The following is a 15,278-nucleotide window of genomic DNA, read 5'->3' as shown; positions in this document are numbered from 1 at the left end:
GTTATTTTTAAATGCAGGCAAAATGTATTTGTGATACCTTTTTTTCTCCTTTGAATTCATGCATTAACGGATCAGTTGTAGCCATAACGGATCACGTGACTGAAACCACTCAGGGGTCATCTAACAGTAACACACTATTTGAACTGCCGAAACATGAAATGTGTTGTTTACAATTACCAAGTTGCATTGCCAGTTATAAATCATATTCAGTTTTTGTTATTAATTGTTTTCTATATGTGATCTTCTATCCACACTTTACGCATGGTGTTCTTGTGTGAATTATCTGTTGAGAATCCTAAAAAGATCAACAAGATATGGGCATCTTATAAACCATGTAAATTGTTTTAATCATATCTAGTCATTGATATTGAACATGGAACATAAATAAAATATTGAGATCATTTATTGTAATAATTAACAAGATTTGCATATATTTAAATATAATATTTTAACAATGCGCATATTATCAGGCTTGATCCATTATTGCCCTAATTCTTAATTTCATTTAAGGTGTTGCACAAATCAAAACTGAAATAGACTTTTGCAGGCAAAAAGACTATTAAATGACCTTAAAATTAATGCGTAAACTTCCAACTTACAACAGAGTTATAGCATGTGACAGTGAAAAATGTTCAACCTCAATTTGGAAACGAGACGGAAGTCAACAAAGTCTTATATACATGTCAGCAAAACATACCGAAATGTTTGACAAAGAGTAGCTCCGACTACGACACGAATCAGTGTGTTTAAAGAACAGTCCTTGAAGATGCTTTAGGCAGAATATCATCTAAAAATGTCAACTATTTATCGCGGTCATGAACATCATAGTGATCCGCTATGGGTAATGATCCGGTAATGGTAACTTGACTGTACCAGGCTTTTTTGGCCCCATTTTTAATTTGAATAAATCGCTAATAAAAACTCTTTCAAACTATAGAATATTGTTTATTACAGTATTATATTATCTTTATTGAAGATTATTCCATTTGAAATAAGGTTCTCTTGTCTTTTGCTTCAGGTATGTCGTCGTCTAAATGAGGCGTTATTATAGACTAGATACAAGAGTCTGAGACGGCTTTGAAAATAAAACAAACTATAAATTTATTTCTATTACATATATTTGGATAACTTTAAAGTGATAACAATAAGGAATTCACACGTCTTAACAATAAAATACAGTATCGTATTTACTGCACATACTTTGTTCATTTTATTAATATGGTTTTTAACCATAGTGATAAGTCTATCCGTTTGTCAATGCACACTCAAAAACAACAGATTTTCACATTTTTGGCTGTGAACAACCTTGATTGGCAGGTTAGGAGAACAAAAAGGTGAATGGTGCATCATTGTTCTATTTTGCTTGAGATCTTTCCAAACATATTTTTTCACATGCATATTATAAACCTTTCTCTGTACCTTTTATACAATCTTCCAATAAAAATAATATTCTTTTACAGCTCAAGATTGTTTTCTTGTGTGATGGTTTCAGGGGTTTACTGGGCGGTTGGCTCTCGCCATGGCAGCTTGCACCATGGGATCCTCTTTCCAGTTTGGATACAACACAGGCATCGTCAATGCTCCAGAAACAGTTAAGTGCTAATGATTTGCATTAAGCAGAAAATGATAGTTGTTATCAATAGTTTATTTTTCTATTTATTTATGTTTTGACAATAAAATGAGCTGACATTCATTCATAGTGATGAACTTTCCAGAAACCGTGATTGGAGATGAATTCTGTAGTAATGGAAAAGGTCAGTTTAAAGAGATTTAAAGACAAATTTGTTTGGAAAAAGTAAGTTTTATTTAAGATACAGAAGCAAATGCTAAATCAAATAATAACTTGAATACAGTTTAAGAAGATTTTTATGTAAGGATTTATCAAACATAGTGAATATGTTGTGTATGATGTTAAGCATACATGTAGGTCTGTGCAAATCCTATGAGCCAAAGCATGCTTTTGAATGTTTGTAGGTCATAAAAGAATTCTACAACACAACATGTAATGAACGGAATCACCCAGAGGACTACTGTGATAACCTGATTGTGCCTCTGTGGTCCCTCACTGTGGCCATGTACGCTGTTGGGGGCATGATAGGGGGTGTGTCTGCGGGCAAACTGGCCAACCTCTGGGGCAGGTAACACAACATAAAAGGCTGTCTACATAGCATTTTGGAGCACTGCATCTGCTCTTTATCATTTATTATACCCCCTTCAAAGAAATAGATTGCTTTTCCTATATCCATCTGTGAGTCGGATAGTTGTTTTCTAGACTATTTGTTCTGCACAATAATTAGATAATGCTTTGACCTACAGTTATCATATATGGCAGGACAGTCCCACATAAAGGATTTTTGTCACGCAATCAATTTGGAGAGTCTGGGTTTTGCTAATCCATAATTTTACCATTAAAAGTGTAATTCGAGCTCTGATTGGCCAAAACTTGTCCCTCTAATGTCTGCCTATAACAAACCTGGGTGCAGGATCACGTGACTTTATGGGGTTCACAAATGGCTGGTAATGGATGTAAACACATCGGTAAGCTGTGCTTTTTATTAGCTCACCTGAGCACAACGTGCTCATGGTGAGCTTTTGTGATCGCTTTTTGTGCGTTGTGAATTGTGCGGCATCAACATTTGCCTTGTTAACTCTCTAGAGGGCACATTTATTGTCCAATCTTTATGAAATTTGGTCAGAAGATTGGTCTCAATGATATCTTGGATGAGTTCGAAAATGGTTACGTTTGCTTGAAAAACATGGCTGCCAAGGGGCCGGGCATTTTTCCTTATATGGCTATATATGGCTATAGTAAAATCTTGTTAACACTCTAGAGGCCACATTTATTGTCTGATGTTCATGAAACTTGGTCAGAAGATTCATCCCAATAATATCTTGGATGAGTTCGAAAAATGATGCTGGTTGGTTGAAAAACATGGCCTCCAGGGGGCGGGGCATTTTTCCTTATATGGCTATAGTAAAACCTTGTTAACACTCTAGAGGCCACATTTATTTTCCGATCTTCATGAAACTTGCTCAGAAGATTAGCCCCAATGATATCTTGGATGAGTTAAAAAATGGTAACCTTTGCTTGAAAAACATGGCTGCTAAGGGGCGGGGCATTTTTCCTTTTATGGCTATAGTAAAGTCTTGTTAACAATCTAGAGGCCACATTTATTGTCCAATCTTCATGAAACTTGGTCAGAAGACTCATCCCAATAATATCTTGGAAGAGTTCGAAAATGATGCCGATGGTTGAAAAACATGGCCGCCAGGGGGCGGGGCATTTTTCCTTATATGGCTTTAGTATAAAACCTTGTTAACACTCTAGAGGCCACATTTATTGTCCAATCTTCATGAAATTTGGTCAGAAGATTTGTCTTATTGATATTTTGGATGAGTTCGAAAATGGTTACGTTTTATTGAAAAACATGGCTGCCAAGGGACGGGGCATTTTTCCTTATATGGCTATAGTAAAATCTTGTTAGCACTCTAGAGGCCACATTTATAGTCCGATCTTCATGAAACTCGGTCAGAAGATTCATCCCAATAATATCTTGGACGAGTTCAAAAATGATGCTGGTTGGTTGAAAAACATAGCCACCATGGGGCGGGGCATTTTTCCTTATATGGCTATAGTATAAAACCTTGTTAACACTCAGATTTGTATTAAAACTAGGTTTAAATTATTTTTAATTAAAATTAAGCTGTATTTATCAGAAACACACACTTGTATGCCCTACCCATTTTGTCTGAATGAAAAATATTGATATACAGGCTTAGGCAGTCAAAAGCTTGAAAAACATTTTTTTAATGAAAAAGCAGTTGTTTTGTCATATTGTATGGGAAATTCAACAATATCAATATTTGTTTTGCTTGGCCCTAAAACTGTGAACATGCTTTCATTAATGATAAACATTGTGCTATCTTTTTCAGAAAAAGGACACTGCTGCTGAATAACATACTGATGATTATCTCCATAGCTGTAGAAATATCATCGAAGTATGCGGAGTCTTATGAAGTGCTGATAGTGGGTCGCCTTATAGTGGGTGTAAATGCAGGTGAGTCAGTGTACTGATAGTAGGTTGCCTTATAGTGGGTGTGAACACAGGTGAGTCAGTGTGCTGATAGTGGGTTGCCTTATAGTGGATGTGAACGCAGGTGAGTCAGTGTGCTGATTGTGGGTCACCTTATAGTGGGTGTGAACGCAGGTGAGTCAGTGTGCTGATAGTGGGTCACCTTTTAGTGGGTTTGAACGCAGGTGAGTCAGTGTGCTGATAGTGGGTCACCTTATAGTGGGTGTGAATGCAGGTGAGTCAGTGTGCTGATAGTGGGTCACCTTATAGTGGGTGTGAACACAGGTGAGTCAGTGTGCTGATAGTGGGTCACCTTATAGTGGTTGTGATTGCAGGTGAGTTTGTGTGCTGATAGTAGGTTGCCTTATAGTGGGTTTGAACGCAGGTGAGTCAGTGTGCTTATAGTGGGTCACCTTTTAGTGGGTTTGAACGCAGGTGAGTCAGTGTGCTGATAGTGGGTCACCTTATAGTGGATGTGAATGCAGGTGAGTCAGTGTGCTGATAGTGGGTTGCCTTATAGTGGGTGTGAATGCAGGTGAGTCAGTGTGCTGATAGTAGGTTGCCTTATAGTGAGTGTGAATGCAGGTGAGTCAGTGTGCTTATAGTGGGTCACCTTATAGTGGGTTTGAACACAGGTGAGTCAGTGTGCTGATAGTGGGTCACCTTATAGTGGGTGTGAATGCAGGTGAGTCAGTTTGCTGATAGTAGGTTGCCTTTTAGTGAGTGTGAATGCAGGTGAGTTAGTGTGCTGATAGTGGGTCACCTTATAGTGGGTGTGAACGCAGGTGAGTCAGTGTGCTGATAGTTGGTCACCTTATAGTGGGTGTGAATGCAGGTGAGTCACTGTGCTGATAGTGGGTCACCTTATAGTGGGTTTGAACACGGGTGAGTCAGTGTGCTGATAGTGGGTCACCTTATAGTGAGTGTGAATGCAGGTGAGTCAGTGTGCTGATAGTGGGTTTCCTTTTAGTTGAGTGTGAATGCAGGTGAGTCAGTGTGCTGATAGTGGGTCACCTTATAGTGGGTGTGAATGCAGGTGAGTCACTGTGCTGATAGTGGGTCACCTTATAGTGGGTGTGAACGCAGGTGAGTCAGTGTTATTATAGTAGGTTGCCTTTTAGTGAGTGTGAATGCAGGTGAGTCAGTGTGCTGATAGTGGGTCACCTTATAGTGGGTGTGAATGCAGGTGAGTCACTGTGCTGATAGTGGGTCACCTTATAGTGGGTGTGAATGCAGGTGAGTCAGTGTGCTTATAGTGGGTCACCTTATAGTGGGTTTGAACGCAGGTGAGTCACTTTGCTTATAGTGGGTCACCTTATAGTGGGTTTGAACGCAGGTGAGTCAGTGTGCTGATAGTTGGTCACCTTATAGTGGGTTTGAACGCAGGTGAGTCAGTTTGCTGATAGTGGGTCACCTTATAGTGGGTTTGAACGCAGGTGAGTCAGTGTGCTGATAGTGGGTCACCTTATAGTGGGTTTGAACACAGGTGAGTCAGTGTGCTGATAGTGGGTCACCTTATAGTGGGTGTGAATGCAGGTGAGTCAGTGTGCTGATAGTGGGTCACCTTATAGTGGGTTTGAACACAGGTGAGTCACTGTGCTGATAGTGGATCACCTTATAGTGGGTTTGAACACAGGTGAGTCAGTGTGCGGATAGTGGGTCACCTTATAGAAGATGTGAACGCAGGTGAGTCAGTGTGCTGATAGTGGGTCACCTTATGGTGGGTGTGAATGCAGGTGAGTCAGTGTGCTGATAGTGTGTCCCCTTATAGTGGGTTTGAACACAGGTGAGTCAGTGTGCTGATAGTGGGTCACCTTATAGTGGGTTTGAACACAGGTGAGTCAGTGTGCTGATAGTGGGTCACCTTATAGTTAGTGTGAATGCAGGTGAGTCAGTGTGCTGATAGTGGGTCACCTTATAGTGGGTGTGAATGAAGGTGAGTCAGTGTGCTGATAGTGGGTCACCTTATAGTGGGTGTGAATGAAGGTGAGTCAGTGTGCTGATAGTGGGTCACCTTATAGTGGGTGTGAACACAGGTGAGTCAGTGTGCTGATAGTGGGTCACCTTATAGTGAGTGTGAATGCAGGTGAGTCAGTGTGCTGATAGTGGGTCACCTTATGGTGTGTGTGAATGCAGGTGAGTCTGTGTGCTGATAGTGGGTCACCTTATAGTGGGTGTGAATGCAGGTGAGCCATTGTGCTGATAGTGGGTCACCTTATAGTGGGTGTGAACACAAGTGAGCTATTGTGCTGATAGTGGGTCACCTTATAGTGGGTGTGAATGCAGGTGAGTCTGTGTGCTGATAGTGGGTCACCTTATAGTGGGTGTGAACACAGGTGAGTCAGTGTGCTGATAGTGGGTCACCTTATAGTGGGTGTGAATGCAGGTGAGTCAGTGTGCTGATAGTGGGTCACCTTATAGTGGGTGTGAATGCAGGTGAGTCTGTGTGCTGATTGTGGGTCACCTTATAGTGGGTGTGAACACAGGTGAGTCAGTGTGCTGATAGTGGGTCACCTTATAGTGGGTGTGAACACAGGTGAGTCAGTGTGCTGATAGTGGGTCACCTTATAGTGGGTGTGAATGCAGGTGAGTCTGTGTGCTGATTGTGGGTCACCTTATAGTGGGTGTGAACACAGGTGAGTCAGTGTGCTGATAGTGGGTCACCTTATAGTGGGTGTGAACACAGGTGAGTCAGTGTGCTGATAGTGGGTCACCTTATAGTGGGTGTGAATGCAGGTGAGTCAGTGTGCTGATAGTGGGTTGCCTTATAGTGAGTGTGAAAGCAGGTGAGTCAATGTGCTGATAGTGGGTCACCTTATAGTGGGTATGTACACAGGTGAGTCAGTGTGCTGATAGTGGGTCACCTTATAGTGGGTGTGAATGCAGGTGAGTCAGTGTGCTGATAGTGGGTCACCTTATAGTGGGTGTGAATGCAGGTGAGTCAGTGTGCTGAAAGTGGGTTGCCTTTTAGTGAGTGTGAAGGCATGTGAGTCAATGTGCTGATAGTGGGTCACCTTATAGTCGGTGTGAATGCAGGTGAGCCATTGTGCTGATAGTGGGTCACCTTATAGTGGGTGTGAAAGCAGGTGAGTCAGTGTGCTGATAGTGGGTTGCCTTATAGTGAGTGTGAACACAGGTGAGTCAGTGTGCTGATTTTGGGTCACCTTATAGTGGGTGTGAATGCAGGTGAGTCAGTGTGCTGATAGTGGGTCACCTTATAGTGGGTGTGAATGCAGGTGAGTCAGTGTGCTGATAGTGGGTCACCTTATAGTGGGTGTGAACACAGGTGAGTCAGTGTGCTGATAGTTGGTCACCTTATAGTGGGTGTGAATGCAGGTGAGTCAGTGTGCTGATAGTGTGTCACCTTATAGTGGGTGTGAAAGCAGGTGAGTCAGTGTGCTGATAGTGGGTTGCCTTATAGTGATCGTGAACACAGGTGAGTCAGTGTGCTGATAGTGGGTCACCTTATAGTGGGTGTGAATGCAGGTGAGTCAGTGTGCTGATAGTGGGTCACCTTATAGTGGGTTTGAACACAGGTGAGTCAGTGTGCTGATAGTGTGTGTATTTCAGAGTCTTTTTACAGGTTACAACTGCATTAATGGGCAGACCTGAAAATGGGTAGCCTCTATGTTATCATACCTCAGACAGATAACTTTTATGAGTGCCCATTTCCAAAAGTATCATATCTGACCAATGACTTAATTTTAGAACTGCCCTAATTTGAGATTTTCATGCTTCTCCCTAATCAATTTTAAGTCCTGATAAATGGCAACTATTTTTTGTTGGAATGCCAACAAAGGGTAAGCAAACAATTTATCTTTGTTTATAGCCTTGGTGAAGAAAGCATGATTTCACCTTTTTTTACTAGGGAACAATTAACATATGTTTAAAAGTAACTTGAAAGAATTAATAAATGTCATAGAAAAAAAATTGAATGAATACAATGTAAAAAAATTCAAATGTTGCCACGTTTGTGTATTACTGTAAACAATAACCTGCATGATTTAATGCATAGTCTAACCTTAAAATCCACAATAATTCTCTGTGATTATTACAGTGTCAGTTTTTTGTAGCTGGCATTTTAAAGCAGGCTTTCCGAAGGAAAAAACTGGTTATTAGATTGGCAAATGTCGGCAGGCGGGCTGGTGGGCGGGCGGAACAAGCTTGTCCGGACCATAACTTTGTCGTTCATTGTGAGATTTTAAAATCATTTGGCACATTTGTTCACCATTATTAGACGGTGTGTCGCACGAAAGAATTACGTCGATATCTCCAAAGTCAAGGTCACACTTTTTGATTTCAAAGGTCAAAAATGGCCATAAATGAGCTTGTCCGGGCCATAACAATGTCATTCATTGTGAGATTTTAAAATTATTTGGCAAATTTGTTCACCATCATTGGACGGTGTGTCGCACAAAAGTATTACGTCAATATCTCCAAGGTCAAGGTGGCCACGACTAAAAATAGATTTATTTTGAAACAAAGGGGGTTCATTTTAAACAATCAGTTCAGTTTGACTTGTCTCCCTTTATCAGACTTTTTTTCAAATTGAAAACCTGCTTTTGTGACAATTTTGTCCCATGTTTAGTAGTTTGCTTGCGAACAACTTAGGTTAATACCACGAATTTCAAGCCAGTTTTTGTGAACTATGATAAACCTGATAACAACTGCATATGCCGCATCGGCGCAGAGAAAGCGTTGTATAATTTATGCCAGAGGTTTGAGTTATTCCCAAATAAAAACATAATGTGAATATCGTGTTAAATGGAATATTTTTTAACAGAGCGTATATAGAAAAGAATCTATAAACAATGTTAGAAATATATGTGTCATGGAAGAGAATGTTTATGAATGATTAAAATAGTCCACTATCTGCTGCGTCTTAATCATGTGGTATTTTTGCTCAGCACAGGACATTCATAATCTGAGGCTATTAATAGATGCAGGAAAAAAACCTACTGTGATCAACAAGTATAGTGTTATATCGAGACTCCAATACACTATCATGCGTCTGTTGCGTAACCTCGTTGATAGTACTGTATCGTACGTAAATATTTAACACACAGTTTTCTTTCGAAACATTCAAATCACACATTCATAGCCGCGTCATGCAAAAATGGGTCTTATGGCCAGTGTATCTCAAGCCCAGCGTGTGCATTTGCGTAGTCTGGTTCGAGGCATTACTGTCTGCTATAAAATCACTCAAGGTTTTATGGTCTCATTATGTACCTCCTGACCAGACTGAGAGATGCCCAGGCTGGGTGGTCTATAGCTTTGATGGGCGCATATGACATAAGACCCATTTTCACATGACGTGGGTCTTTTTAAATCTCATTGCGAGTTGTAAATGGCATATTTTAGCACAATGAATTTAGATATAAAATTAAATTTCAACAAGAGATGTGTTTGTCAGAAACACAATGCCCCCTAATGCGCCGCTTTTTATGTCCCCCGCTATAGTAGTGGGGGACATATTGTTTTTGCCCTGTCTGTTGGTTATTTGGTCTGTTGGTTTGCGCCAACTTTAACATTTGCAATAACTTTTGCAATATTGAAGATAGCAACTTGATATTTGGCATGCATATGTATCCCATGGAGCTGCACATTTTGAGTGGTGAAAGCTCAAGGTCAAGGTCATCCTTCAAGGTCAAAGGTCAAATATATGGGTCAAAATCGCTCATTTAATGTACACTTTTGCAATATTTCAATATTCAAGATAGCAACTTGATATTTGGCATGCATGTGTATCTCATGGAGCTGCACATTTTGAGTGGTGAAAGGTCAAGGTCATTCTTCAAGGTCAGAGGTCAAATATATGTGGCCAAAATCACTCATTTTATGAGTACTTTTGCAATATTGAAGATAGCAACTTTATATTTGGCATGCATGTGTATCTCATGGAGCTGCACATTTTGAGTGGTGAAAGGTCAAGGTCATCATTCAAGGTCATATATATGGGTCAAAATTGCTCATGTAATGTCACTTTTGCAATATTGAAGCTAGCAATTTTATATTTGACATGCATGTGTATCTCATGGAGCTGCACATTTTGAGTGGTGAAGGGTCAAGGTCATCCTTCATGGTCAAACGTCATATACGGGGACATAGTGTTTCACAAACACATCTTGTTGTTTTTTTTACCTTTGACCTTGAAGGATGACCTTGACCTTTCACCACTCAAAATGTGCAGCTCCGTGAGATACACATGCATGCCAAATATCAAGTTGCTATGTTCAATATTTCAAAAGTTATTGCAAAACTTTACTGTAAGGTTAAAGTTTTGGGACAGAATGACAGACAGAAAGAAAGAAAGACAGACAGGCCAAAAACAATATACCCCGATATATCTATCCGGGGGGCATAAAAAAGCAAATACAGCAAACTGGAAAATAAGGGTAGCCTATTCAGGCTTTCAAAAACGACTTCCAGACGTGCTGTCTGAGTACAGCAAACATTTGTGGTTAGATAACTAAACGATTTTCTTTAAACGTGACACTATACTGTTTCTGAAGTGTTTTTTTGTTCTCATCTTGAAAGCAAAACTGTGTTTATCAATAGTCAATTATGTCTTTCCCAGACGATTTAGTGACCAAGTAATGACCCTCAAATTCTGTGAGATGGACGTGTAATTGTAATTGGGCCACAATTTGTGTCTATGTGTCGTTTGAACCTGCAGAGAGTACTCCCCAATTCCATACATTGAACATTTACATCCTTTACGCTGTGCACAGACACAGTGATGCAGCCAAATTTCAGGGGATTTCTCTCGAATCAGCCTATAAAATATTAGAATGTATTCATTTGTGCCTGCTAGCGTTTTTTAGAGGTCATTTAAGGTGAAAAGCTGGGTGAAGCAGCTACGCTGAAAATCTGCACGAGTGTTCTATACCTATGTTAAGGTAAGAGACTGGTTTTTTAGAGGTCATTTAAGGTGAAAAGCTGGGTAAAGCAGCTACGCTGAAAATCTGCACGAGTGTTCTATACCGATGTTAAGGTAAGAGACTGGTTATACCATGTGAACTACTAGGGTAACAAGTAATGCAACAACAACAAAGTAGCGCTGTCTTTATGACTACCTAATTTGTGAGTAAAAACTACTGCTCGCAGGTTTATAATGCCCCCCTTCGAAGAAGAGGGGGTATATTGTTTTGAACATGTCGGTCGGTCCGTCGGTCTGTCAGTCCGTCCGCCAGATGGTTTCCGGATGAGCACTCAAGAACGCTTAGGCCTAGGATCATGAAACTTCATAGGTACATTGATCATGACTGGCAGATGACCCTATTGATTTTCAGGTCACAAGGTCAAGGTCACAGTGACTCGAAATAGTAAAATGGTTTCCGGATGATAACTCAAGAACGCTTAGGGTAGGATCATCAAACTTCATAGGTACATTGATCATGACTGGCAGATGACCCCTATTGATTTGCAGGTCACTAGGTCAAAGGTCAAGGTCACAGTGACTTGAAATAGTAAAATGGTTTCCGTATGATAACCCAAGAATGCATACGCCTCAGATCATGAAACTTCATATATACATTGATCATGACTGGCAGATGACCTTATTGATTTTCAGGTCACTAGGTCAATTGTTAAGGTCACAGTGACTCAAAACAGTACAATGGTTTCCGGATGATAACTCAAGAATGCTTACGCCTAGTATCATGAAACTTCATTGATACATTGATCATGACTGGCAGATGACCCCTATTGATTTTCAGGTCACTAGGTCAAAGGTCAAGGTCACAGTGACTCAAAACAGTAAAATGGTTTCCGGATGATAGCTCAAGAATGCTTACGCCTAGGATCATGAAACTTCATAGGAACATTGATCATGACTGGCAGATGACCCCTGTTGATTTTCAGGTCACTAGGTCAAAGGTCAGAGTGACTCAAAACAGTAAAATGGTTTCCGGATGATAACTCAAGAATGCTTACGCCTAGGATCATGAAACTTCATAGGTACATTGATAATGACTGGCAGATGACCCCTATTGATTTTCAGGTCACTAGGTCAAAGATCAAGGTCACAGTGACTCGAATTGTAAAATGGTTTCCGGATGATAACTCAAGAATGCTTACGCCTAGGATCATGAAACTTCATAGGAACATTGATAATGACTGGCAGATGACACCTATTGATCTTCAGGTCACTAGGTCAAAGATCAAGGTCACAGTGGCTCGAATAGTAAAATGGTTTCCGGATGATAACTCAAGAATGCTTACGTCTAGGATCATGAAACTTCATAGGTACATTGATCATGACTGGCAGATGACCCCTATTAATTTTCAGGTCACTAGTTTTATATATATTTTCATCAATTATCTTATTGTATATTTTGAATTGTATATGGTGTCAAAAAATAGGTTTTGTAAAGGGAATTCGAAATTTTTTTCTAAGTGTGATAGGTATTTGATATGCCAACAATATTAATTAAATATGATAGTGATTGCAAATTTAAGCAATAGAACCTTGAAACTTACACACATGGTAGCTATGAGCATATGTGCGACAGTGCACTTTTTGAAATTTGGATCTGACCCCTGGGTCAAAAGTTATTACTGTGAAACCATTTATTTTCGACAGCACAAAATTTCGTCATTTTTATAAAAATGACGATTTCGTCAGCACTTAAATTCGCCGATTTCTGATTTAAAATTTTAAAAAATGCGTCAGTCAATATCCGATTTGTGTGTATGACATATTCGCGATCAATCGCAGTTGCGAAAAATCGTGGTACGAATGCGGGAACACACTTGAGAATCACTGCAGGAGGTGGGGCCTGTTTGTCACATGCCAATTAATTAGTCTTTTGTTATCAAGGGACAGTAATGGACCCTCTTAGTGTATGCCATTAACACGTTCATTGTTATGATTAGCGGACAAGTGGGATCGAATAACCGTTAACGAGTGTTTGTAACTACGAAGCCAATTGCCAATTGGGTACGTGTTCTAGTTGGTATGATTTTTATTAAAATGCTGTCAATACCGTTTTAAAACTGTTTGTGTTATACGAAAGAGGTTCCAGTTTGTTAAGTGTTTTTTTTCCAAATAAAATGCTTTTTTATTCTGATATCAACATTAAAATTAGAAACTCTATGTGTGTGTTTGTTCTTAAAAAGTAAACTACCGGTATATAAATCAATAATGTCAATAATTCAAAAATAAATAAATTGATACATATAAAATAGTAATAAGTGTGGTTAAACGCAAACAATCAAACAACAAACAGCAATTAAAATATTCTTTATTAATTTGTGATAAATACGCATGTTGATCACACATCGTCATCTTTTCATTTGGTTTATTGTCTTTCATCGGCATTCGCTGCGTGATGGCTAATATGCAACACCCCTGAAAAACACAATGCACCTAATGGGTAATAAAGTTATAAACAATTAGCGCTAATTCATTACCATTCTACATAAACGAAGTCAACGCATTCGATACAGCTGTAATGCACACGCGTTTTAAAGAAGTGTCACGTGTCAGTTAAGTACCTTGTGTAATCTACATCCCTTTGTGTCAAAACCGGATTAATCTTGATTACGAAACAGCAGTGAATGTGTGCATGGATTATGTTGGAATTTAATGCCTCATGTCTACGGTAAAGTTTTAAAATATTGTTCAACTTGGTGTTTGTTTTTGTTCAAACATAGAGCATGATTGTTCGTTAGGATCTTAAATTCGCCGATCGGTCGACTGACGAAATTTATGAAAATTAATGCCTGACGATTAATAATGGTTTCACAGTATCATGTGCGTTGCATGTTGTTAGTAAAATGAGTTTGTTTTTACCCAATTTACCCATTTATTTACCGCTTACTTTTAACCCAGGGGACAGATCAAAATTCCGTCGCCGTCACCGTCGCACATATGCTCATAGTTACCATGTGTGTAAGTTTCAAGGTTCTAGTGCTTATAGTGTAGGAGGAGATAGTGGCCGAATGGATGGACAGAAAGATGGAGACCAATACAATATCCCCACGCTTTTAAAAGCGTGGGGATAATTATGTGCAACATCAAATGTAACAACCTGATGTGACTGAAGCGAGCAAACTTTGTATATTCACCTGAGATTGGTCTGATGTTAATGTAGTCAAAACTGACCTAACAGTCACATGAAAATAACAACCAATGGCAGACAATAGTCAGTCTGGATTCGTCCTGACGAAAATCACTCTATATTACACTTGAGAATAACGGTCAATTGTCCATAACGGCCAATGGCAAGTATATTTCACTCCGAAAAGCATGTTTGAATTGAAAGCAACGGTCATGCGTCAGTCGTCTCGAGTCGCAAAAATTAAGAACAAAAATGAAACAGGTGCATGTTAAAATAAGAATGTGTATCAGAAGCAATTATTGGCTGCATTCATAACGACTAAGCACGAGCGCGTGACAAAGTCAATAGATCTTTATTGCTGATAAGGTGTTAAAAACAACACTAAGCTAGCGAGTTTTTTTTATAAGAAGGCGATAAAAGGATTAGTGACCAGTTCTGTTCAGGAAAAATATACATTGAATTGCAACTTTTAAAACAAACTAAATATTTTTGAACAAGATTTTGGCATCTTTTTCTTTGAATTAGAGCATACTTTTGGTTTATGACAGTGAATCCGCTTTTATATTTGTTCAGACGTGACGTCAATGACACATGACAATCTTTACTTAAAAATACATCCCAATGAATGTAATACGAACTCTCTGATTTACTAAATGAACAACATGCATGAGTAAACAACAATTCTATTGTTGATAAAGTTATATATTCAGTTTAAAAATAATTGTGAAATTAAAGCAATTGATTAGACATTATTTTGTATTATTTAATAGAAATGATTTATGCTATCATACTTAGACCTAGTTATTCGCGTTGAGCCTTTGTATGACACTGTGTGCGAATGACTGGGTGGGGTAACGACGTGGCAATACTACCAACTGACCAACCATCTAAAAAGTGGAAATCCGAGAATAGTGGTCACTCGTCGACAACTTTTGCCATTTCCCCTGACTGACCACTCTTCTCAGTTTTGACTGTGTATACATTGGCATGATATTGGGATTTACACAGATTTGAAATCTGATGTACAACACTACTGGATAATAACCCAACCTTTGCATAATGCCATTATTTTTCTGTTATTCAAAATGGGCTTCTACAGCTACAACCAAAAGGTTGTTGTAGAAATGGAATGACAATTTTA

At 39.3% G+C, this 15,278-nt stretch overlaps 1 protein-coding gene across 1 annotated transcript in view; it reads left to right on the top strand.

The window, feature by feature from the left end:
* Positions 1 to 15,278, top strand: part of LOC127881730 (solute carrier family 2, facilitated glucose transporter member 3-like) — a 76,165-nt gene that overhangs the window by 485 nt on the left and 60,402 nt on the right. The window contains exons 2-4 of the mRNA XM_052429813.1: positions 1,493 to 1,591; positions 1,975 to 2,138; positions 3,934 to 4,058. Of these exons, the coding sequence (XP_052285773.1) occupies positions 1,493 to 1,591; positions 1,975 to 2,138; positions 3,934 to 4,058 (388 nt within the window). The remainder of the gene's footprint in view (positions 1 to 1,492; positions 1,592 to 1,974; positions 2,139 to 3,933; positions 4,059 to 15,278) is intronic.

This window comes from Dreissena polymorpha, chromosome 5 (assembly GCF_020536995.1).
Source record: "Dreissena polymorpha isolate Duluth1 chromosome 5, UMN_Dpol_1.0, whole genome shotgun sequence".
Taxonomy (NCBI): domain Eukaryota; kingdom Metazoa; phylum Mollusca; class Bivalvia; order Myida; family Dreissenidae; genus Dreissena; species Dreissena polymorpha.
Note: the sequence above shows the minus strand (reverse complement) of the source record. Positions and strands in the feature narration are given on the sequence as shown.